This window comes from Fimicolochytrium jonesii (assembly GCF_025526975.1).
Source record: "Fimicolochytrium jonesii strain JEL569 chromosome Unknown EV422scaffold_5, whole genome shotgun sequence".
Lineage (NCBI taxonomy): Eukaryota > Fungi > Chytridiomycota > Chytridiomycetes > Spizellomycetales > Powellomycetaceae > Fimicolochytrium > Fimicolochytrium jonesii.
In genome coordinates, this window is record NW_026515672.1 from 559364 (window position 1) to 583151 (window position 23788).

General features: G+C 52.8%; 9 protein-coding genes and 1 non-coding gene across 10 annotated transcripts; 6 read left to right on the top strand and 4 right to left on the bottom strand.

The window, feature by feature from the left end:
• Positions 1-1944: 1944 nt before the first annotated feature.
• Positions 1945-4812, top strand: EV422DRAFT_565480 (Sec1-like protein; the record flags this gene model as incomplete). The annotated part of the gene is made up of 10 exons (XM_053072322.1): positions 1945-1975; positions 2051-2182; positions 2291-2482; positions 2553-2752; positions 2821-3195; positions 3262-3386; positions 3448-3520; positions 3583-3666; positions 3723-4103; positions 4180-4812. The coding sequence occupies 10 exons, from the start codon at positions 1945-1947 to the stop codon at positions 4810-4812; spliced, it is 2226 nt and encodes a 741-aa protein (XP_052927585.1).
• A 144-nt stretch (positions 4813-4956) lies between these two features.
• EV422DRAFT_550170 (uncharacterized protein) lies at positions 4957-6493 on the bottom strand (the record flags this gene model as incomplete). The annotated part of the gene is made up of 3 exons (XM_053071753.1): positions 4957-5461; positions 5541-6120; positions 6463-6493. 3 exons carry the CDS (start codon positions 6491-6493, stop codon positions 4957-4959), a joined length of 1116 nt encoding a protein of 371 aa, XP_052927586.1.
• A 2892-nt stretch (positions 6494-9385) lies between these two features.
• EV422DRAFT_565482 (uncharacterized protein) lies at positions 9386-11348 on the top strand (the record flags this gene model as incomplete). Its single annotated transcript, XM_053072323.1, has 9 exons — positions 9386-9516; positions 9581-9819; positions 9891-9939; positions 10011-10128; positions 10200-10308; positions 10375-10577; positions 10649-10958; positions 11038-11185; positions 11255-11348. The coding sequence occupies 9 exons, from the start codon at positions 9386-9388 to the stop codon at positions 11346-11348; spliced, it is 1401 nt and encodes a 466-aa protein (XP_052927587.1).
• A 418-nt stretch (positions 11349-11766) lies between these two features.
• Positions 11767-13647, top strand: EV422DRAFT_359857 (aquaporin-like protein). Its single transcript, XM_053066628.1, has 5 exons — positions 11767-12257; positions 12326-12563; positions 12765-12980; positions 13074-13222; positions 13330-13647. The coding sequence occupies exons 1-5, from the start codon at positions 11988-11990 to the stop codon at positions 13564-13566; spliced, it is 1110 nt and encodes a 369-aa protein (XP_052927588.1). The 5' UTR covers positions 11767-11987; the 3' UTR covers positions 13567-13647.
• On the bottom strand, positions 13648-17894 carry EV422DRAFT_611821 (WD40-repeat-containing domain protein; the record flags this gene model as incomplete). Its single annotated transcript, XM_053073883.1, has 4 exons — positions 13648-15676; positions 15753-17300; positions 17370-17741; positions 17865-17894. 4 exons carry the CDS (start codon positions 17892-17894, stop codon positions 14024-14026), a joined length of 3603 nt encoding a protein of 1200 aa, XP_052927589.1. The 3' UTR covers positions 13648-14023.
• Positions 17895-18451: 557 nt separating this feature from the next.
• EV422DRAFT_359870 (uncharacterized protein) lies at positions 18452-19624 on the top strand. The gene is made up of 2 exons (XM_053066629.1): positions 18452-18655; positions 18731-19624. Exons 1-2 carry the CDS (start codon positions 18587-18589, stop codon positions 19412-19414), a joined length of 753 nt encoding a protein of 250 aa, XP_052927590.1. The 5' UTR covers positions 18452-18586; the 3' UTR covers positions 19415-19624.
• EV422DRAFT_359883 (uncharacterized protein) lies at positions 19455-19828 on the bottom strand. The gene has a single exon (XM_053066630.1). The coding sequence runs from the start codon at positions 19741-19743 to the stop codon at positions 19495-19497; it is 249 nt and encodes an 82-aa protein (XP_052927591.1). The 5' UTR covers positions 19744-19828; the 3' UTR covers positions 19455-19494.
• Positions 19829-20144: 316 nt separating this feature from the next.
• Positions 20145-21307, top strand: EV422DRAFT_359848 (uncharacterized protein). The gene is made up of 3 exons (XM_053066627.1): positions 20145-20194; positions 20373-20488; positions 20563-21307. Exon 3 carries the CDS (start codon positions 20605-20607, stop codon positions 21148-21150), a length of 546 nt encoding a protein of 181 aa, XP_052927592.1. The 5' UTR covers positions 20145-20194; positions 20373-20488; positions 20563-20604; the 3' UTR covers positions 21151-21307.
• Positions 21308-21724: 417 nt separating this feature from the next.
• Positions 21725-21806, bottom strand: EV422DRAFT_t47. Its single transcript has one exon. It is a non-coding gene; the product is annotated as a tRNA-Leu (tRNA).
• Positions 21807-23047: 1241 nt separating this feature from the next.
• Positions 23048-23525, top strand: EV422DRAFT_504737 (uncharacterized protein; the record flags this gene model as incomplete). Its single annotated transcript, XM_053068446.1, has 3 exons — positions 23048-23090; positions 23168-23265; positions 23292-23525. 3 exons carry the CDS (start codon positions 23048-23050, stop codon positions 23523-23525), a joined length of 375 nt encoding a protein of 124 aa, XP_052927593.1.
• Between the last annotated feature and the right edge of the window lie 263 nt (positions 23526-23788).

The following is a 23788-nucleotide window of genomic DNA, read 5'->3' on the forward strand; positions in this document are numbered from 1 at the left end:
ACCGTCTGGCCCAGCAACAGATGGAATTTCTTCATCAAGCAACCTGCGACAAACCAAGGCGCTCCCCCAGCAGGAGATAGCTCGCCACCAGGTCCACCAGGCCTTCTTTGACAAGAAAATTCGAGACATACGGACGCCCCTGTGCAATTTGAGATTGTTCAATGTCAATACAGACAGCAACTTCACCCACTCACTGTCGCTCACGCCGTCATACGGAACGGAGTGCATCTACCGTACAATCCAGTCACATTCTACTTCAACTCGAACGCCAGGAGGCAGCAACGTCCCCAGCGGTTTCGAGTACTACGTCGACCATCTTGCGCAGCAGCAGATGGACTTCATTCATCAAGAAAACCTACGACAGATTGAGACGAGGTAGAGTCGGAGCCGCATCCGGAAAACATGCTTACCATCCCGAGCACTATCCCAGCGGACGGTTGAATAGATGTGTTGTCCTAGATGTTGGCGTCCCGCACATCTTGTCATTGACACGGCCTGCTCACCAAAAGACGAAGACAACAACCACCCACCTCACCCAGCCTCTCAATACGTCTATAATCACAACATCGATGGCGCTGCTCAGCCACCCTCTCGATACGTCTATAATCCCGTCGACAAACGTCGGGTCGGCATACGTCTATAGCGCAGTTCGAGGCGCACTACTACACCGTAGGCCTAGGAACAGCTCGCCCTGTGCAGTTCGAGGATAGACGGATTCAACGCAACCCGTCGTACGTGAATACTGCGTCCACGTACACAGTTCCCAAATCCTCCTCTCCTATGCGGGCACGAGGCTGCCGGGGACATGCCTTCGCCCAAAAAGCCGGCCTATCGCAATGGTTCTCCGCCCCATGAATCTGGAGTATTTCGAACCCTTGGACAACTATAGCTTCCCGCCGCCGGATCGAATCACGCCGCCGGTGTCGATTCGGTCGCCGATGCGTTGGAGAGCCGCTCTGCCGTACTTCTCCGCCGCCAGGAACAAATGGAGTTTCTTCATCAAGAAAACCTGCGGCGCTTCGCAAATTTTCAAGGACTACGTCAGGTTACGACGAATGGCCATAATTATGGCGCAGGCCAAATCCTCCGCCCGAAATGGCCGAAAGGATGGCACGTTCCGAACAGTCTTCCATCGAGGAGATTACGTCGGCTCTCCTAGAAGTAGCAAAGGGTCCCACCGCGGAAACCGCGGAGAAACGTAAACATTACATATGTAGGGCTCGTTGAAGACGACACTGCAAAGATGCGCAAAAGATGCGAAAAAGCCACCAAATCGCCAGAAACGAGCGAGGAGCAGGACGAGACTATTTCCCTCGTCCAGGGGATTGCGAGCTTGACGTGCCGAAACTTAAACGATCTCCATCTGTATCCTCGATGAAGACGACACCGCGAAAAATAAGATGCCTTTGGAAGCTGACACACGCCGGCCTCGAAGAAAATGCGCAAGAAGAAAGTCACGAAAAAGGTACCTTGCGTGCAATGTTTTGATGTGCATATTCTTTAGTGACGCTCAACGTAGTTAAAAGACGGAACCAACCAACGCATCGGCATGTTCCGGGAATCACTGCCTGATGCTGGTGGATGGACATGGATTTGGAAGGGAAAGCCCTCGGTACATGTATGGACATGAACTGCATATGGGTATCATTCGCTTTATTTTGGTATATTATATTTGCCACGACAGTTCTCCTTTGTTGCCGCTCTATGTGTTCCACAAACAACCCCTATCACCCAACTGCAAGTGCTTCCCGACGCGTTTCTCATCAGGTTCGTTCGTCAACGTCCCCGCCGCGTCCGCCAGTGATCAGTTCGCTCTCTGCGTTTTTCCCACGTCCGCAAACGCTGAAGGGTCCGTAAGTCCGTACCCAGTAGTGGAGGGTCCCCCAATAGACGCACAGAGTACCTAGAAGCACTGACTTCCTCGGAAGCTGTCAGACCGCCAAGATGACCTCCCTCAAGGAGATAATGAAAAAACGTCGGTTTGCCATGTCCCACGGCTCACTTATTCAGAATGGAACAGACTTCTGAACGACTTATGATGCCTTTCCAGGGATTCTGAACGATATGCTTCAGTCCGTACAGCCTGCCAACCGCTGGAAGATTCTGGTGGTGGACTCCAAGTCAGTGAAGCTGCTGAACAGCGCGTGCAGGATGCACGACATACTGGAGGAAAACGTTACTCGTACGTGTCACCTTTCAAGGTAGCTTGACTAGGCCAAACGAGGGAGCTCGTAGTGCGCTTGATGGGGTGCGAAGAACGATGGTTTACCTTTTGGTCAAATGGTTCTAGTCGTTGAGGACATCAACAAGAAGCGGCAAGCGTACCCGTCCAAGGAAGCCATATACTTCATTTCGCCCACGGACGCTTGCATACAACGGCTGATCGATGACTTTCCGGCACCGCCGACCAATGTGAAGGAGTCCAAGAAGCAAGAACAACCACAAAGGATGTACGCCGCGGGACATATCTTTTTCACGTCAGGTTGGGCATTCGAGCATGATAGAGACGGTTGATAATCCCAACGGCGTCGTCTGATATCCCTTCATTGCAGCCCTCCCAGATCGTCTTTTCGATCGAATAAAGGGATCGCCGGCCATCTCCTCCATCAGAAACCTGAAAGAGATGAATATGGACTTTATCCCATACGAGAGCCAGGTCTTCACATTCGATATGGCGAAGAGTGCGTTACCGCTTTACAGCCCGTTGAAGGAGGGGTCAAGACAGAACGAAATCACCCTCATAGCGCAGAAGGTAGGCACCTCTGTTCCACACTGGTGCAAACAGATTGGAGTCATCTGACACAACCCAATCCTGTAAAGCTGGCATCAACCCTTGCAACCCTAGGAGACTACCCCTACATCCGCTACTACGCCTCCCCCACCTCCAGCATCCCCACAATCCCGCTTTACCTTGCGCAAGCGGTCAAATCCGAATTAGACACACTCGCGCGCCAAGACCCATCCTTCCCTCCCGCATCACCCTACAAGCGCAGCGTCCTCGTTATCCTTGATCGCAGTCTGGATATGGTTTCCCCCATAGTACACGAGTTCACGTATCAGGCAATGATGCATGATTTGCTGGTGTTGGAGGGTGGACGATATGTGTATAAGCCGGATGCCGGGGATGTGTCAACAGATGTGGATGAGCCGAAGAAGGAGGTCACGGCGACTTTGGATGAGAATGACCCCATCTGGGTACGTGCGGTGCAATGTTCTCGCTCGAAGGAAGCGCAGGGTGGGCTTATCAATCTTTCGTTTTAGATGCTAATCCGACATTGGCATTATGCAGACGCCGTCGATTACATCCGTCACACGTTCAACAAATTCCTGACGGAGAACAGGGCCGCGTCGAGCGCTATGGGAAAAGACGGCGCGGCAGAAGCCACGTATGTGCCCTTCTCTTCGAAGCCCTTCAAAATCGCAAGATACTGATGTTCTTGTCTACAGCGGTCTAGATTCTCTTAAGCACATGAAGGACACTCTGAGCTCACTGCCTCAGTTTCAGGAGATGAAGGGGAAGGTATGCGTGTTCCCTGGGTGAGTTGAGGTACAGGTGTTGACTCGCTTCCCAACTTTCTATAGTTCTCCGTTCATATCAATATCTGTCAAGAGTGTCGGGCAATGTTTGAACGACGACAGCTGGATCTGGTCGCAGCTGTGGAACAGGTAAGACATTCTTGATTTTTTTTGACGAACTCCCATAATCACTCATCCTATCCCAGGACCTCGCAACCGGCGAAACAGCCGACGGCCGCGCCATCAAATTCAGCAAAATGATGATCGATATGGTCCCCGCCCTCGACAGCCCGACCGTCTCCTCCGTCGACAAGCTGCGCATCCTCATGCTCTACATCATCGCCCAAAACGGGATTGAAGACGAGGAGCGGCGCCGTTTGCTGGGTTACGCAAAATTATCGCTCGAGGAGTCGCAAGTTATCACGAATCTGGGGTACTGGGGCGTAAGGCTCGGCAAGGAGAAGGGCGAGAAGGATGCGAAGGGGCGGTATGGGTATCATGTGCATGGGAAGAAGAGGAAGAAGGGGACGGAGAGTGAGCAGTATGATTTGAGTCGGTGGCAGCCGGTGTTGAAGTCTGTGCTTGAGGTGTGTCTGTCGCTCGCATGAGGATTCCATTTGAACGGAACTTGAAAACCAACACACGCTCCCTTTTGCATCCCAGGACCAAGCAACAAGCCAACTCGATCCAGTCCTCTTCCCCTGGCTCACGGAACCCGCCCCGGAAGACCCCACCACAGCACCTCCCAAAACCTCAAAAATCACCCTGGACCACAAGGCCGCGCTCACAGCACCAGACCCGCAATACCCGCACTCTCTACGCACAACGCGTCCATCCTGGTCGCAAAAACGCAAACCGAAAACCGCGGGCGACTCTAAAACTACCGAACAGTCGCCACAAGCCACTGCGTCCGATATCCGCAAGAACGGGCCGCGGATTATCGTGTTTACCGTCGGCGGGGTCACGTTCTCGGAATTGCGGACGGTGTATTCGATCCGCGAGGCGTTTCAGAGGGACGTGTTGATTGGGTCGACGCACGTGTCGCCACCATTGCAGTGGATTGAGCTGTTGAAACAGATGGGGAAGGTGGATGAGAGTGGGGCTGGGAGTGCGGCGGCTGCGGGGAGTCCCGAGGCGGCGGGGACGCCTGATGTTGGGGGCGGTAGGCAGGATGGGACGTTGAAGAGGAGCGAGACGGAGCAGAGTGTGCATAAGGAGAAGGGGGAGAAGGGGTTGTTGGGGATGTTTCATAAGAAGAAGAAGGATAAGGGTGAAAAGGGTGAGAGCGATAAGTAGCGACGGACCGTGGACAACGGCATTTCCCATGCCTATTCTATATTGATCATTTTTGGAAGAACGTGCGTTCCCCCTTCTATTGTACTTGGTCTGAATGATAAGTCTATGGAACAGAATGCAAAGGCCACATGACTACAGGCTCGATCACAGCATAACCCTCAATTTATCCTTGAAATCGTCCCAATCAACATAAGCGCCTTTCAGATGCCTCTCCCCACTCGCGGCATCAAACTCTTCTCTTCCATGCAGCGTCCTCCTATTCGCAAACACGACGCAATCTCCTGGCCTCAATAGCGTCCTGTACATCAACTCCGGTCGTTTCAAAATATCCGCATACGCCTGGAATGCCGGGTAAAATCTCGCCGCCTGATCCGACTCCAACGGCCCCTGGAACGGCGGGGCATAGTAGACCATCATACGCTCGTTGAAATCGTCTTCCACAATCGTCGGCCGACGGAAATGCATGTGGTGGCCGTCGTTGATGTAGTGGAAGGTAACGGGGATCTCGGTGAGGGCTTTGTAGGCGTCTATGTTGGACTGTTTGAGAATATGGGCGGCTTTGAAGCTGTCGAGGAAGATGGAGGCGCCGCCTTTGACAGAGTTCTTTAGGCTGTGTAGGAATTGGAGGCCTGGGGGGGCTTCGAAGTACCTGGGATTCCGACGGTGCCTTGTTTAACTCATGTTCGAATATTGGCGATATTGTCTCTTCAAGCTCTCTTGCTACTCACATCAGATCCATATGCAGCCCCAGATCCAGCGACGTGTAAGCGATATTCTTCGCCTGCGGCACGCTCTTCACATCCCACGACGTGCCGTAAAACGTCTCCCTAATGCATCCAAACCTCTTCGCGATCCTCTCCACCTCCTTCTCTTCAACCGGTGCGTTCCGGATGAACACCAGCCCAAAGTCCCTCAACTGCAACAACGCCTGCCGCAACCCGTCATCTCTGCCTATGAAGTCCTTATACTCCACATCCCTCTTCGCGCTAGAATACGATTGCGAGTCCCATAACTTCGGCTGCAGCAGCTTCCTCTGCCGCGCGTCGACAGTCGCTGGGTCGTTCCGCCGAAGCCAGTCGAGGTCGATCTCGGTCGTGTGCTCGTTTTTGAAGGATGGGGAAAGCGGCGCGCGGAGACTCCCTGCCGCCCAAGTGATTTTTATGCGCTGGTTGTTGAGAAGGTCGATGGCGGTGGGTTTGAGGGCGAGGTTGACGTCGGCGGAGGAGTGGAGCTTTTGAGTGTTGGAGGGGTGGATGCAGGCTGCGCATTGGCAGTTGTCGCGGAGCCAGACGTGGTCGAACCTGCTGGCTGGTGGTGGGGATGGAGTTTTAGTAAAGGCTGTTGTTGCATCCCAGTGGATAAGGATGTGGTCGTCCTTCTTTGTAAGGTTCGTTGAAAGTGGCGAGGAGGTGTGGAACGGCTTTGGACGTGCATATAAGTGGGAGGGACGGTGCCAAGCTGTTTTTTGGAAGGAGAGCCAGCCGGCGCCGCTGCTACTGCTGCCCCGCGGGGATAGTAAGCGTTGAGGCCACATAATGGTCGTTGCAGGTCTTTTGTTTGCAATTGCGAAGGATCAGTTGGGGCCTCTTCGGAAGATGGGTGGACTTGCCGCGCGTCCCGCTGTCAGTCGCACCCGCTATTCCTGTCCACCGACGCCCTCTTTCTCCATCTGTTCCGTCATTTGCCCCTGTTTGGTTGGGTGTTGTTAACAGACTCGATTTCCGGGCGAGCTCCCCCCAAAATGTCCTCCAGGATATAGAGGCGGCACCAGGTTGGCGGTTAACCACATTCCCATCCGCCAGTTACCGTCTTTCCAGAAAAAACGTCTCACATATCGACAATATGAAATATCACACATGATAAAGCCTACCTACTAATACGCCGTTTCAGTATGACGGTAACCATATGAAGCACACAGCACAGGAAGGGCGTGACACAATCCAAGGTCCATGACAAAGATGCACTGCGCAGCGAGACCGTGTAGTGAAGACTTATCCCTCGCCAACGCGTCAATCAGAACTCATCAAGCAAGGCGAGAGCAACAGGCTTGTTCTTCCGGTATGCATCCGAAATACTCTCGGAAGACGTGTAATAATCTTCAGGAATATGTGGGATGCTGGTATCAGAAGGCAAAAATGAATGAATACACGCACATGAGACGAGATGTGATATCAAACCTCTGAGGTATACCTGTTGTGCAGATGTGGTATAGATGTTTCAAAACCGATATCAGTTTCCGCCTCCTAAGCATCCTAAGTGCTTGAGTAGCGGCGCCTGCAGAGAATTGCCACTTGCTGTAGCTCAAGCGGCAAGCATGCACGAAATATTTGTTCCTCTAGGTAATCTCGATTCCTCTTCTCCGGCTCTTTGTGTTCATCGAGCAGTGCTTCCATTCGTTTCAATTCATCCTCTAATTGTGGTAGCTACGGACTAACCCCATCAGGGTTGTCTCAAAACTGGAGGTCAACGGCATGAGATACGTTACCTTAGCTCAGCAGAGCTTCTGCATTGCAAAGACCGCTTTGCAATCTACTCTTACAAACATTCCCCAGAGCAAGCGGATTCCAACGGTTCTGTTGCGGATCCGGACAATTGGATCCTGCGCGTCAATCTCCAATGTAGTTGACATTTGGCAGATCTTCCATTCGGCGTAGTATTTCAGAAAACCCCAGCCATCCTTGTTCGCCAAGAGACCGTTTGCATCACCCGAGATTTGCTGAAGGAGGTTGTTGTAATAAGCAATTAAGGAGAGTGTCACAAGTGAGCGAATCATCGGAGAGAAGGAAGGTGATGTAGTCGATGTCTTCAACTGAACTACCTTCCATCTCTCCCATGATCTGCGCGTAGTCTCCGTTGTCGAAGCCCTTCCACTTCATCTCCAGAACGATAAGAATGCAAAGCTGGAATGCCACCCAGACAAACTCGATTTGTCCATGCGACAGCGAGCCGCGCATGGACCTCTCAGCTTCACTTTTGACGGCACCCGAAGGGTCGTGCGATTTCTGTAACCACCTGCCAAAAAATGATAGATGATAAGACTATCATCTCCCGACATCGAGTTGAGGAGAGCGGGACTTACCGCGGACAACCAGAGTACAAGTTCTGCCTCCTTGACAACTTCTCACAATGTCTTATTTGTAGCCTCCGCCACGGCCATGCGATCAAATACCCTATCCAGGAAGTGCTCCGACACGTAGTAAATATTGTTTCAGCAAGGGAGTCTCCTTGGGAGTGCGGTACTGCGGGTTCACTTGACGAATTTGATTCTACGTAAGGCTGCTGAACGATGCCAGTCCATCTGGAAGTCAAGGGAAGTGATTCAGTGGCGAGGAAGGGAAGATACAGTAAGCGAGTCTTGTGTTGGCAGCCTTACCGCGGAATTTCACAAATACTTCGGTTGGCAGCCGATATTTCAATATCAGTGTCAACGATACGGACGCTCCAGCGCCCTTCTCATCCTGTGGCTTTCCCTTTAAAAGCTCCTCGAAATAGTCCTCCGGTACCGGAAGCTCCGCTATGTTACTGAAGGCCTGCTCGACGGCTCTTTCCGATTTCAACCCTTGGAGCTTGGTGCGGCGTCTTTTGGCAGTGGGGCTTTGTTTTGACATGAGGCTGAATTTGCTGAGAGGGAGTCTTAACGTCGGTGTTGGTGGGACGAGGTCAGCTGCGAGCGGCGGTTCAGGGCTGATACGGTGCACTTTCGGTATATACTTTCCATTGGGTCGTCTCTGTGACAATGGACAAGACGAACGGCTCGAACGGGAGGCGGGGGTCACGTCAGAGCTGGGAATCCGTGCTTTCCCAAATTCCCACCCGCACAGATCTTGTTACTCAAACACAGGGCATAGCCCTTTCGTGCTCGTCTCTCGCTGCGTCCGTCCCTATCTCTAGCCTCGTCAGCCTCGCTTGACTGCAAGCGCTCGCTCGGTCCGACAGTTTCACAGTCAGACAGGAATGTCGTCAACTCCGCGACGGAGAGAGTTCGCGCCCATCCAAATGGAGCCACTAAACGTCATATGCGGGACCATCTTCATGGCCGTGGGCATATCCTTTTTCAGCGTCTTCCTGTTGCTCAGTATGCCAAACCACGATGTTCCGGTGGTCAAACTTTCTGGAAGGCTTCAATTTCCGAGCCTTGACCACGCGAGGTTTCTCGATAGGGTTGTAGGGATGGCACCGGTGGGAGAAGGAACAGGGATTCACTTGGGTTGGATGGGCGGTCAGGGAGAGGGTATTAGTGGTAAGTTTCGTGAGTGAACAAAGTGAGCGGGCGCTGTGTGGCGGGCTTAAACGAGCGGAGCGAGGTGCAGGGGAGCTTGCGGCTAGCGAACCATAGAAGGCAAGGGAGCCCGAGCGAAAGTGAGCGCGACCTGGGGTGATGCACTTCGCGAAGGGAGCGAACAGCGAGCGAAGCGAGGCCCCGTTGCGGCCAAGGATATTCTTCATTCGTGGGCATCGCTTCACCCACCTGGGGCTCACCTTTCATCGGTTCGCCCATCGCTCATATTACATCTATGTAGCAGATATGATTCAGCATTATGTGCTCCCAGTTTCTTCCTTGGCCAACGGCACGATGAAGGCCGAGAAAGTTCTTCCCAACAAAGTGATAGACGGAACAGTGACGCACATTGCATTCAACCGATTGCGGAATCCCTCACCACTACTAGGCGTGTTTACTCGCCGCGTAGAAGGTGAGAACATCAGGTAGGTAGAGCTTATCCCGTTGATTCGTGATGTGCGACGTTGACTTTGGCTTCGTGCCCTTCAGCTACCATGTAGATGTGACTCCGATCGACGTCTCGCGGTCAGAAGATGTACTCTCCTTCTCGGGCAAGACATGGACGCTGCCAGGAAATCTCCCAATAGTTCGCGCGGCGGTGGGGGCCAGTGGTCGAGTGATCGCTAGTAGACGCTACGACACTAGCCTCTTTCGCATGTACACCCTGCTCGAATGCGATTCCGATCACTCTTGTGCCGTTGCGAATGGCTTGGTCGGGCCGCCTACATGTAAGAATCGCGCATCGCTTCCTTCGGGGACCTTGGGCCTGAGCTCATCTCTAAATTTTCCCCTTCTACAGCCGAAGCTTTGAGCGATCACTTGCTCGCCGTCGAGCTCTACAGTCCAGAGTATGTCAGCCTTATCTGTCTTCATTGGGCCTGTCGGAATCAAGGGAGAGTTCTGATCATCAAGTTTTCAGCGCAGCATCCCCCAGCGTCTTTTTTGTGAGCAAGGATGAACACGATGAGCATATCCACGTCTCGATGGCAATGTTCACGCTCGTTGATGGAGAGTGGGTCAAGGATGAGTTGTGGCCGGTACGCTCTTGGGAAATGTTCCGGCTCCGCACGCCGTTCGACCGCTGCTAATGCTAACATTCGCATGATAGCGTCCACCCCTATACTATCATCGTGACTCATACTCTCCTATGCTCGGGCACGACGTGCCCGAGAATGACGGGGCTCATCAATTGCACTGGTTGACGAGCCCTATTGTCGGTAAGGGAGAAATGCACTCCAATCCGACTCATTCGCAAGTTTGGCTCATGTCATCTCTCGTCGCAGCCGCCTCTGCAAACTCAACCACACTCGCCTGGACCTTCCTGTCCCGCATCCTTACCTTGGACTATGTTGGTGAAGCTAGTGGGAAGATACATGGATATGTACTGGAGGAGTCGAAGCCCCTGGATGGCTTCAGCCCCGCGGATCTTCGCGTGAAGGGGGCGAATTTGAATCCGAACGGGACTGTTTTCTCCTTTGTCAATGACGTACGTATTCAGTGCAGATGGGCGGAACGTTGACGTACTGTACCATTGAGACTAACACTTCAATTGCGCAGAACAACGACATCATAACTTTCTCGCGCACAGCGGTCCGCCTAAAGCCGAAAGAAGACCGCAGTTGGGTCGAGTCATTCTTCCTCTATCCAAATGAAATCGGATTCTTTTACGACGCAGCGGCTGAAGCACAAGGGCACGCGAACGCCCCAGCGAAAACGAAGCCGAAATCAAGCTCTCCGTGGAAGGTTCAGACGAATTATTTGAACTCTCTTGATGGGGCGACGAATGGGAAAGCTGTCGTTGCGTTCCATCAGCTGGAAGGGTCGCGCCTGGCAACCAACTTCATGCATCCGGACGAGACGTACATACGTAAGTGCCGTCTTTCCTTTGAAACAATGCCCGGCGACAGGGCAATCCGCTGACCACGTCCACATCATCCCGTTCACAGTGGTCCTGTACACAAACAACGTCTTACAAATCCTGGAAGTCACTCAAAGAGATAAGGGCAGCCACATCCAAGCTTACATACGGAACCGGTGGCCGATGTTTGTGGCAATGCTGGCTGTGGTCGTGGTGTTCGCTGCCAACGAGATGACGTGAGTGCAATGAATTTGTCTATTATGCGACTTGACTCAGGACGGATTCTGATACTTAGATGTGTGTAGGGGCGAATTTACACCGTATACCTCGCTCTTGACCGCGGGCTTATCGTTCTGGGTGTTGTTATCGTTACTGCTCAACGAGCCGAGTTATGATTGAGGTGTCTTTCCGCCATTGTGGATCAAAGATCTTTTGCCGGAGACCTCTCGTGAACCCTGCTGAGGCACGACGACCGCAAGCATTCTGACATTCATGTACCGTACAAGGTAGTCATAGATCCCATCACCGTTTCCCTTCCTTACCAACCCGTTCGCCCATCGGCGTAGACTCTCGCGTGAGATGGCACTAGACGGCACCTAATCGCGGCTTTTTGGAAGGCATGCATTACATAGTAAATAGGTGGCTCTGTTAGGCATATGAAATTTCGACTGCAACGCTCCCTGCTTGGATCTGGAGGTTGCAGAGTATCATGAGGCAGGTTGAGGATGTTTGCCTACGCGTCTTTGTGACGGGACCACGCTGCTGATGTCAGCGGTCGGGATGCTGTCAAAGGCCCTTTCACAATATTCCCCGACACCGAAAATAGTCTAAATCGTGGAAACTTCGGCTTTATCAAAGGCGCCAGGTGGCCGTCCTGAGAGGCGGAGAGAAGAAGCGAGCGCAAATCAATCCTTCTTTTCTGGATATCCTCTCTGCATTCGAAATCCGGGGTTCAGCAGAAGATCCAACTTTTCCCAATCCTACACACCACTTTTTCCATCTCATCCACACGGGTACGAAGCACACCGACACCCAACCATGTCAGAATACGAAACGCAAAAGCTCTCCAACCTCGGCCCTTCCTCGCCCTCCCGCGGGATGGCATCCCAAGGTCTAGGCCAAGACTATTCCGTCGACATTGAACGGCGGGGCCTGACCTCTGTCCTCCCCGACGACGACGAGATTGCCCCGTTCGATGATCTCAATGACCCGCCGGGCAAATTTAGCTGGAACCCGATGGATTGGGTGAAGGAGTTTCAGCAGGATTACAAGGAGTTTTCGTGGGCGATGACGGAGAAGAGGAGGGTGGTGAGTTCCCTCTTTTGCTTCTATTTCGTATCAATCACGCATCTAACTCCTCCCACCGTCATCGCCAGCTTCTCCGCGCCGTCTTCGGCGAAGGTCTCTGCACCTTCCTCTTTTTGTTCATCGTCGAAGCAGTAACGGTCAACAACGGCCGCCAGGAGAACCCAGAAAACCTGACGCTGGGCGCCGTGTCGACTGCGTTCTGCAGTATTGCGCTGATCTACTCATTTGCGGATGTATCTGGAGCCCACTTCAATCCGGCGGTCACTTTTGCGACGATGGTTACGGGGAAGGTTTCTATTCGGAAGGGTAAGTTGGGGAAGCTGGTAGAGGTTCCTTTTGGGCGTATTTTGGGTACAAGAAAGGAGAATTTCACTCGCCTGCCAATGGCAATGGAAAAGCGAAAGGAAGGGCAAAATACGCCTGCCCTCGACGGATTTGCTCCACGCATGTCGCAAAACAAAAATCCAGTCTAAAAATCCTCATTGACCATTCTCCTACTTTCACCAGGCCTCGCCTTCATTGGCATCCAATTGATTGCCTCCATCTTCTCCGTTGTTGCGCTCCTGATTGTGTTCCCCGGCCCACACGCGGGCTACAGCAGCATCCCGGCATCCATCGTCGTCGACATCGACTCTACCGCCCACCTCGGACAGGCATTTGCTATGGAGCTGGCTTTGACATTTATTCTGGTTTATGTGATTTTCGCGACCGCTTTCGATACTGGTATGTGGGAGTGAGCTCATATCTTGGGAAAGGGGTAAGCCTGTAGGCTCCCGCGTGCAGTTGGGATTGACCCTCTTTTCTCTGTTGAAACAGTCGACACCTCCAACGCTGTGAAAGTGAAAGCCAAGGGGGCTGGCCAAAAGGACGAGAGCGTCGGCCGCAACTTAACTATTTACACGACATCCGGCAATACCAAAGCCGGTTTCGCCCCTTTTGCGATCGGATTCACTCTCGGATTCTTGGTATGTCTTTGTCTCAAAAGTACCCACCATTTCCCGTTTAGCCCTTGTTGCCTTGTCCGAAGGATTGCTTTGCTCCCGATCGGTCGCTAATCATTCGCCCATTCCAGGGCCTAATCGGCGGCACCGTCTCCGGCGGCGCCTTCAATCCCGCGCGTGCATTCGGCCCAGCTCTCCTCTCAGGCAAATGGAGCAACCACTGGGTATACTGGTTCGGCGACTTCATCGGAGCCGGTCTAGCGGGATGGGCACAGCACTTCTTTGCGCATGAGGCGACGCAGACGAGTGCTGACCAGAAGACCAAGAAGGGCGCTGAGAGGGAGAGGGCAGAACAGGCTGCCGTTTAAGGGTGGGCATGCGAAAGGGCATTATTTTGTGATGGTGCAGTGGGTGGAAACATTGGATGTTGGGGTGGGGGTTGGACGTAATGTGTAATCGAAAGCCATGCCAAGTTGAGGGAATCCCTCAAAGACAGCAATCTTGTATTTTTCCCTCGATTCTGATATGCGATGGAGCAAACTGACGGAAGGACCGTCGAACTCGGAATTTCTATAAAAAAAAGCCAAGAGTACAAGAGGAACAGGGAGCCGGGGAAAGTCAGTCAAGCTCTTCCCATTGAGTTCTCTTCAATCATCAAAATAACGGAAACTAGCCAACGTAAATCACATATCGCCGAACTCCCAAGAAACCAAAATCTATTCAGTATGTACAATCTCTCCATCCGCGGGGACACCCCACGCTGTCCTGCGCCCATCTCTTCTCTGTCGCGGCACAATGTTCACACAAGCACTCCCTTCCTTCACCCTACAGCTCCACCTTCCCTCTACAAAACGGGCACCCTCCACCCTTGAGCACCTGATAAGCCCACTCATCTTCCAAAAAGAATTGCTTGCAGTACGTGCAGCACACAATGGGCACGTCGGTGATCATCGTCTTGTAATACTGAGTAGGTATACACGCCCGGTCCCAATGACGGACCAGTACAGCCTGTCTGTCCATCGCGATGAGGGCCTTGCGCCCCACGAGCAGCGGCGTGTAGTTTAGAGCGGTAACACCTGAGGTGGTGAGTGCGGCGAGCTGGCGGGCGAACGGATCGTCTTTATTGGAGTTCAGGGCAGAGGATGGGCGGACGGAGTGAGTGCCGACTAAACCGCCTTTGGGTTTGCCCGTGTCGTCTTTGGATCCCGTTGTGTCTTGTTTGGGGTCGAAGGAGACGGGGTCTGTGAGAACTAACCGCATCGCCTCGTCGTGTCCGACGCCTTGTTCAATGGCGAACTGCACGACGGGGAGTGTTACGAAGGAGTAGAAAGACACGACGAACGGTTCCCCGCACGCTGTGCATACGTTGCCCTTGGGATTCACCAGCGGATTCAGCGTCGAGCAATGGTAGCAGATCGGTTGCAGATTCTCCTTATCCAGATTCGGATGGGCTCTGATGGTCAACGTGCCTACGTCGATGATTTCCTGCCATTGTGGGGGTATGACCATAGTCTGCAGTTTGTCAAATGCATATCGGGCGACTTTGAACGCGCCTAGAGCTTGCGAGAGGCGCGCCAGGGCATAGAGTGTGTATACTTTGGATACACCTTTGGGCGTTTCGTTGTGGTTGAGGTAGTGGAGGATGAATCGTGCCATGTTGAACAAGGTTTCCGGGAGGTGGGATGTGAATGGCTCGTCAATGTAGCGGGAGATGTAATAGTACGCATAGTACACCTCGGCTGACGCGTAAAACTTCCGGAAGGCCTTAAGCGCTGATTTCTCAGTGTACGAAAGCTCGTCCAGTGGCGTCGTGCGGGGAATAATATCCAGCTGCTCCGAACTCATCGTCCAGTAGTAATAAGCAGCATCATCGAACCTGTGCTCAACCACCGCGTTCTCGGTAAGCTCGCCCAGCACTTTCAGCGCCTCTTCGACCTTGCCCGCTTTCCTGAAGTTCTCCTGCGCCTCCAAAAAGTCGCCGTTAGTGGCCAGGTAGTTGGCGTAGGGGAGATAGATCTGATCCAAGAGTTCCGGATGCGTTTCCGCTAATTTAAACGCCTCGTCCCAGTGTTGCAGCTCGATATGCAGCTTCAGAAGGTGCGCGATATCTCCCATCTTCACTAGGGTTTCAGCCGCGTACGCATGGTGGTTATTCTTACGGAAGTAATATACGCAGCGACTAAGCCCTTTTGTATCCCCCTGGTCCAGCTTCCTCGCCACGTCCATCAACTTGTCCAGCCTTCCATTTGGACCAAGGATGTCGATAGCTTTCATGAAATCGCCCACTTGTGCGTACGTTTCCGCGGCGGCTAGGAGGTCGTTTCGATCATGTTGTGTTTGCGCTTTGCGATGGAGGATGCTTTCCATGTTTGTGTGGGTGTCGTGGGCAAACGCGGTGGCTTGGTCCCACATGTTGAGCTCAGTATACATGTCGATGGCTTTTTGTGGGTTGCCGGTCTTCTTGTACAGCTTCGCCGCCTAGGAAATCGAAGGGTAAATGTGCCACCTTCTCCAGCAGCGATGTGACAACAAGAGTTTGTGCCTGGAGTCTTACCTCCTGAAACCTGCCCGTATACGCATACACATCCGCCAGCAGTGCCTCCGGATCCCATTTCCCTTCGCTTTTCACCTTTTCCATCCCTCTAATCAGATCAATAAACTGCATATCTCTCGTCCTTATGAATGCCTTAAGCGCAACATCCAATCTCGACGCCTCAAGCGCGTCCAAGGCCAGTCGTCTCCAATCCGCTTCCGTGACGCCCAAGCACGCGACCTTATACGCAGCGTCAAAATCTTTCTTATCGAGGTATCTCTCCAGGGAGGCGGATTGCGGCACATCTACCGTCGTCATGGAGTAGACGTGTAAGCAGAAGATGTGAGAGCCTTTGAACCCGACGACAAAACCCTGCATCTTTTGTTGGTGGGGTGGGAAGTTGTTGGCTTTGATGTTGAGGAGCCCGCCGCCTGAGTAGCAGATGATGTCCTCGAGCTCGGTGTTGCATGCGACGCTATTGGCATTCGGTTCTTGATACAGAAGCTGTTTCGATTTCATGTCGTACACGAAGCAGATGTTGTGCTCATCAACTACTGCCAGCGTTTTGCGCTGAAGACTGAGATCCAGGCACCGGACCGCCGACTGCATTTTCAGTACCTCGACGGGGAAAGGGTTGTTGATGAAGATTTGGGATATTTGCCCGTCCTTGAGTCCGACCAACAAGCCTTCCCGTCCCGGCCGTCCCCCAATCACTTTGATGTATCGTATGGTAGACCCCAGAATCCATTCCCGTTCTGCCTCGCCTTGGAAGTTGTAGCTTTGCAGTTTCCGTTCCATGCAGAAAATGATATTCTGTGCCGTGACTACGAGCAGATTGCAATCGACCTTCTTTGCAATCTTCTGCTTGATTCTGTAGTGCATATCGGATGCATCGTCGTGGAACAACTCGTAGATGATGATCTTCTCAGGCAATTGTACCGCCAACCGATCTTTATGCACTGCAATCTTTTTAACCCAGTCGCGGCATTTGATCCGCGCGCGTTGGTTCGTTGAAAGGTGTTGTATGACAACATCTGTCATGCTTTCCCGATACGCATATCGGTCATGGTATAGGCCATGCACCGTGTTGAAAGTAACCTGGTAGATCGCGATGATCCCGTCATGCGTCCCCACGGCCACATAGTTCTGCCGTGGTTTGACTTTGCAGGACCAAATCCAGTTGTCCAGCTCACACACTTGTCCCAACCGAGCACCCTCCGTTGTCCAGAGTGTGACCTTCCGGTCAGATCCTCCCAAAGCGACATATTCACCGGTTCCAAAGTATGACACGGTGCAAGGGTCATATCCAAGTGGGCGATCCTTTCCCACTTGGCGACCGCTCAGTTGAAAGAAGGATAGTCTCTGATTCCAATCCGCCACAGCCAGGAGATCATATTCTCGGGTCGGGGATGGGTTCCATGCGATGGACCAGACGGGGCTATCTCCCCGCTCTATGCGAAGTCTCTCCTCGCCGCTTCTGCTGCGGATACTGATGTGACCGTTGAATAACCCGAGCGCAAATGTCTGTCCATCTGGCGTCCATGATACTGTGCAAATACGTGATGGGACCTGATATTGGGAAATATTGGTATACTTCCAGGTCTCAAGGCATAGAGCGATGCCTCAGGCTGCACATACCTTGTGTTTAGCAACGCTCTTGACGTCGGCAGACCAGATCCCGAAATCCGTCGCCGTACAGGAAACAACCTGCGATCCCACCGGACTTTCACTAATCGCTTGGATAGTATCGTTATGCGAATACTTCAGGATCCCCTCCAGCTTGTTGTTCCATATCACAACCTGCTTATCCGCTCCACCGGACGCAAACCCATTTGCCATGCCCGTCAGGCATAGTACGGTGTCTTTGTGGGCCTTTAACGAGCGGAGTAGCTCGCCTTCTGCTGCATCGTAGACTAATATCTCGGTCCCGGCGGTTGCGACGAGCTGGTTGCTGTGGTTGAGGAAGGCGACATCGTATATGGGTTGGCGAATGCCGTCTGTATCTTGCACCTAACCTTGCGGGGGTCAGCTCGATCAGATGATGTCCAAGATGGAGTTTCCCATGGAGGGCTCGTGGAACATAAAACCAGCCAGACATTGCGACGAGTCCTAGCGAAAGCCTAAGCAACATACCTTATCCTGCCATACGAGGAAGGACTTCATTTGTGTGAGCGGTTCCGAGTCAGCGGCGTGTGGGTATGCAAGGGAATGGCCCTGCGCACGCACAACCTGGTTGGTTTGGGCGATAGTTCAGTAAGTCCAAATCCAACGCGAAACCCAACAAACGCGTCGCGTGGGAATCTGGGAATGCCAACCAAAATCAGAATGCCAACCATCTGGACATGCCCTCAATGGACTGCACACGGCGGAAAGAGCAGCCCGGATCTGCAGAAGCCTACATAAACAGTATATAGAGTGAAAGAGTAGAGTCCAGATACCAGATACCAATGCGAGAGGAATAAATGGGCCATGGTTGTGAACGGAAAAAGTATCGGGAGGCATATATGGACGTCACACATACGCTACATAGGACTCCCATGAAATCAACACGAACGGCCCTTTGGCTCTTCTGGCAAGTGTTACCGTATAGCCAGATATCATCTCGGGCTGGTGTTCCAAGCTAAAGCTCGAAACTGGGACCTTGAATCATCATAGCTGGCGTATTTTCCCTCAGAGTCCACTTCACAACCATGGGAGGTGGTTCCAGATGTTTTTCGCATGACTCGCGGCAGGGATGTGGTTCTCCCGACTCAGGGTGGTGTAAAAGCAAGGAAATCAAAATCGGATGTACCCACCACCGCGCGTAGCCCAGATATACCGGTATATGCCCTACACATACCGGTATATTCTGCAACATGACCGGCGAGCCATTGCGAGACATGTCCGGACCAGAAAGGACCTGTGGGCACAAACAATGCAGGCTGGTAAGCCCTTCAAACACACACACACACACACACACACACACACACACACTTACTTCCTGTCACGTCTCCTCACAGAAAGGACTTTCTGCGGCCGAGATTGAAATTGCGAGGCTTGAAATTGCCACCAATGCCACCGACAGCAGCAACGACACTGTGACGCTGAAGAAGGGCCAGCGACGACGAGAGAATGCGAAGGGGGTGCTGTTGGGAGGTTGGCTTTGGTGCAAGGGGAAGGATGGTGTCTGCGAGCATGGGGGATGGTTCCACCGACTCTGCTGCATGAAACCAGAGACAAGGAAACCTTGTTGGTGGTGCAATGACTGCCGACCCAGCAAGTACCACAAAAACAGGATTTGGAAGGAGGTGGAGGGAGCGATCGCTGCAGCGAGGGCAGCGGAGGAGACAAACAAGGAAGTGGGGGGAGAGGTCGCATTGGGCACTGTAGGGCACCCTGTCCTCGGAGGTTGGGCAGCGAGACCGAGGAGGACCCGGGCTTTGTGCGAGCGAAGAAGAGGAAAACAACACCAGGGGCTCGGGAACTGCAGCGACGAGAAAAGTTCAACAAACTGGTGGACGACGATCGAGCTGGAAGACCACCTTCAGTGTCGCAGATTGGAGTTGTCGACAAGCATGGGTACGATCGCCCAGTGGTGCTGGTATCCCCTCGCATCTCACCCATGCTCGATGCCAAGGCACTTGCTTATGGGGTTTCGCTCCCACGACGAGTACAGGAGTGGCTTGACAACAAAGAGACAGTAACCATCGTCGCTCAGATTCCGAATCGTGTACGAGGCTGCTTCCATCGAACTCCACCTGATGCAGACTTGAAGCCTCCGACTCTACTTCTCACCACCGACTCGATCATCTATGGCCTCGACAGCGACAATAAGTTCATCATTCTTGCATTGTATATGCCCAATGCATTCGGCGAGCGAGCAATGAACGAAATGACCAAGTGCTATCAAGCCTGGATTCAAGCCCCTCGGGCAGATTTGCAACCTGTTTCTCGTACAGCAAGTGTTCGCTATACCCATGAGCGAGCTGGGAGTCACCGAGAAAAGTTGGACGAGACATGCCGATCGACTCATTCAGGAACTTGGGTTCGTCGTGGACATGGAACTGTCACTCCAGTGGGCGAAGTGACTGGTAGTAAGAATGCTGACAGGTATGATGGTGGATGTCGTTGACTTGGTGCTCCCGACTTGCCCGCGAAGCTTAAACACGCGGAAGCTGGATCTAACCGGTCTTTGCGTGGTTACAACGGACAGGACAAGGTACTAGATGGTGGGCGGGCGTGTTCCGTCGCAACTTGACCTGTTCCACCGTGCTGAGAGGACGGAATGCCAACCCATCGTCCCCGAAGACACCCCGGCCCCCTCCCCTCTCCTCTCTGCCCCCTTCACCCTACGGAGACCTTCCCTCGTCTCTGTCTGCGCTGGCGGCGAAGGGCCATTTTCGGCGGTCCATAGTTCGCAAATCGCGTGTGCAGCTGAGCGAGGACGAACGTGTACAAGTCCGGTTGTGCTTGTGAATGTGTTGGTAAGTCAGAAGGAGGCTGAAGGAGGCAAGTGAGGTGGTGGTAGTCTGAAGAAACAGTGATCACAGCTGTAGTACGGCGTCGTCTTCTCCAAAGCGAAGTTCTATATATACAGTTAGTCACTCATCGTGAACGCACGAGCACTCACGCGTCACTGTCTGCGTCACTGTGCTCGTCAAGGATCATACGGAAGACGCGGCTTCATCCTCTGCATCTCAGGCAGCATCTCAGGGCCGTCTCAACTTCCCCCGTCGACCTCTTCTCAGCCGTTCCCTATTCGCTCTTCGAAGCAGCGGGTACATACATACATACATACTGTACATACTTACATACAGCGAAAAGGCTCATTTTCTGGAGCCCCCAACAACAGCTCAACCTCCGAGTCCTGACAGCTGTCACCCGATCTCCCAACATGTCCTTCACAACACGGCTCCCATCTCTGCCGCTCATCACGCTTACGCTACTAGTCCTCCTCTCGCTCCTGCGCCCCTCACCATCCCTCAACTCCAGCCTGCTCGTTCTCGCTCGGAAGCCAAAATTCGGGCAGGACACCAACTACGGCGATTACATGAAAGCCGCCAAATACGGCCGCTCGCACATGCACGACGGCACTGCTGAGGCTGCTGCCGAGGCGGCAGCCCAGCACGACACGACACCACCGCCGTCCGAGGATCCGAATCATTACAGCAAAGAGAGCGAGCAGGAAGATCTGTTCTACTTCTTCTCCCTAGCGGATCAGAACGGTGATCACTACCTCGATGGCCATGAGCTGAGACATACGTACACCACTGGCGGCGGGGAGCAATCGACGGAGCATCCGCCTAAGGAGCATCGGCTGCCGCTGGAGGAGGTTGAGAGCATGATCGATCATACGTTGCTGGAGGATGATATTGATGGGGATGGGAAGATTAGCTGGGATGAGTACTTGGCTAGTCAGTTTTACCATCAGAAGGTTTAGAGAGGGATTCAGAAAGCTTCATCCCGTATTGCGAGTTGGATGGTCGACAATCGTTCTATGTAGATATCGGTCGAGATTCCATAATGGATACTCATCTAACACACCTCTAAACACGATGGCCGCGCCGAATTCGATCAGATTTCGCACAGGTGTATCCGCCCGCGAAGTGCATTTTTGTCAATCGGGGAATGGCTTCTAATACACATCAGAAGACTTGATTGCATCACACTGTAAAGAAGACTCGAAAGATAGAAAGTCCTTGGTGCGGAGGAAGAAGCGTGCCAGCCGGTCTATAGGAAGGGGTTCGGCGTAGATGGCGCACACTTCACGCAGTTCCAGAACATATTATGGACGTCGATTCGTATGTCGTGAACACACGCCAATGACTATACATAAGCTAACTGCTCGCAAACATTTCTTATTCCTTGCATTCCTATTCGAACATGCAAAACTCATCCAGGTAGACCAGTATCTATGGGCAAGAGTATGGGTCTTGAGTATGTATGGAGCGAACAAGCTGCGACGCGACGATTCGATTGCAAACCCGGGAAAGAGAAAGATGAAAAAATAAATGTGACGAGAGTGGGGTTCGAACCCACGCCCCTTGCGGGATTACGGCCTAAACGTAACGTCGTAGACCACTTGACTATCTCGCCTTGAGCGCCCCCTAAAACATGAATCCTTTTACAAAGACTCTTCATGCCGCGCAGGTGAATCTACCTCGAGTTGACCATCTCGTGCAAAACCTCATCCCCAACTCTGTCTGGCGGGATCATCTTTTTCCTCCAACTTCTGCCGTTTTCTCACCACACCCTTATCCTCCGGTGAGGGAGAGACATGCAGAATACCAACACGACCTTCAAAGCGCTCCACCTCTTGCCTTGCTCAAGTTAACCCAATAGCGGTTGGCCGTATCCATATTATGCACGGCAATGCCACCGGCTGCTGTTGGAGCAATATTGCGTGTTGTGCAAGCCCGGCGCCACCTGTATAGTCTCGCTGATGGCCGGCGTGTGCATACAAGCTCCGCAGTTTGTTCGGATATTCGGGTATACTACATATGCATCCACATCCAAACAGGCGATATCGGCCATCTCGCCTTCATAGAATGACAGCGTGTTCCGTTAGATGTAGTCAGTCAGCATGGTTTCCCATGAGTAATTCCAAAGCCGAGCACTTCACCTTGGCCAAGTTGAGATGGCGCCTCGAATTTTACCACGGCCTCCACCGGCCTTGGAAACAGACCTACGTGGAAGACTCGTATGCGTCTATCTGATTGCCGTGCCTTCTTGGGTCAACGGCATTTACTCGTGGTTTATTGCGGATGGGACGAGTCGGGGATGCAGAATAAGCCTCTCTGTCTATCACATTGATGGCGGCTCGAAGCAATATCTGCTCTTGCCTCATGTGGTCTGGGGTAACTGGGTGTGAAAAGTCTGACATCTGACGGCGGGTTCGCGTGAGGTACAAAGCTCGTAACTCCGACATATCTATCATACATGTAGGTAGACGCGCTTGACGTCACTGTCGCTCTGCGCTTATCCGTGGTTCCTCTCCATGAAGATGCAAGCGCCAATGCATCATCCAGGAGCTCGTTCAAGGGCACCCGTCCCTCGTCGGATACAGATTGTTCCATTCGCATCATGATTCATTCGACGCTCGAAACGTCATGATCTGCCGTGTGGGGTGGAGTGCCAAGAATGTGCTTCATATTACTTTCCATAAAATGCTGCCCTGTTGTTGAAGCCTCCAAGGCCCTCCTTACCTTTGGACTCTACTCGCTGGCCTAACAGGGAAAGGTTCACGCCAACAATCCAATCTGATTTCGTATAGCACCCAAAGGGTCGTTCATCACCCGAAACGATCGAAGATAGAGCAGAATCTCAGACGACCAGCTATGTCGCTTCCCCTACCTGTCGTCTGCTGCGAATTCGGCACCGGTACGTCAATATTTCTCCTACTCATCCTTCACACACTCCTCATGCTTACTCGTTCCCGCTTTTCCCCACGAAACCAGGTCCCTGCGGCTGCAAAGTTGTCGGCCCAACCCTCGGCTTCCTCTTCGCCTGCATAGCGGCGATCCCGTTCTGGCTCGCCGGCGCTGTGCTGTGGATCGTATGTCTGCATGAGATGGCGCGCAGGGCGTTCATTACGCCGTCGAGAGTTTGGGCGGGGACCGCGGGTTGTATACCGTTTTAGCGAACGTGGGGTGGGTTGGGAGGTTGAGTAGGAAACGCATCAGACGTGGACGCCGCGTTTACATCGAGGTGTTGGGATGCAGCGATGGGCATTTTTGGGGAGCAAGGATTTGTAAATGGATCAGCAATGCTTCGGATCGTCAAGGCCCTTGGCCATGTACATGTAGGGCAAAATAGAAATCAGTTCATGGTGGGGTCGAGAATATCAGCTCGCCTGTATCCCAACGTCTGCAATACATCATCGGAAGACCGCGTTCGCGAAAGGCCAAATGACCAGCTGCCGACAACGCAACAGGTACCTTCAAAGGGCATGTCTTCCCTGTGGGGCAAACGAAACTCTCCCCACGTCTATGAACTACGAAAAGGGGACGTCTCGATTATTCATGGAAGAGTGATTAACTGGTGATAGTGAGGGGGGTGCTACAGACTACGTAACGTAT

What these genes read in the sequence shown, in the direction of transcription:
- EV422DRAFT_359883 (XM_053066630.1), bottom strand. Translation starts at nt 19,743, where the DNA reads ATGAGTCGATCGGCATGTCTCGTCCAACTTTTCTCGGTGACTCCCAGC.
- EV422DRAFT_359857 (XM_053066628.1), top strand. Translation starts at nt 11,988, where the DNA reads ATGTCAGAATACGAAACGCAAAAGCTCTCCAACCTCGGCCCTTCCTCG. An exon ending in TGACGGAGAAGAGGAGGGTG is followed by an intron (nt 12,258 to 12,325) that starts GTGAGTTCCCTC and finishes CGTCATCGCCAG; the next exon opens with CTTCTCCGCGCCGTCTTCGG. An exon ending in CGCGACCGCTTTCGATACTG is followed by an intron (nt 12,981 to 13,073) that starts GTATGTGGGAGT and finishes CTGTTGAAACAG; the next exon opens with TCGACACCTCCAACGCTGTG.
- EV422DRAFT_359848 (XM_053066627.1), top strand. Translation starts at nt 20,605, where the DNA reads ATGTCCTTCACAACACGGCTCCCATCTCTGCCGCTCATCACGCTTACG.
- EV422DRAFT_359870 (XM_053066629.1), top strand. Translation starts at nt 18,587, where the DNA reads ATGACCGGCGAGCCATTGCGAGACATGTCCGGACCAGAAAGGACCTGT. An exon ending in GGCACAAACAATGCAGGCTG is followed by an intron (nt 18,656 to 18,730) that starts GTAAGCCCTTCA and finishes GTCTCCTCACAG; the next exon opens with AAAGGACTTTCTGCGGCCGA.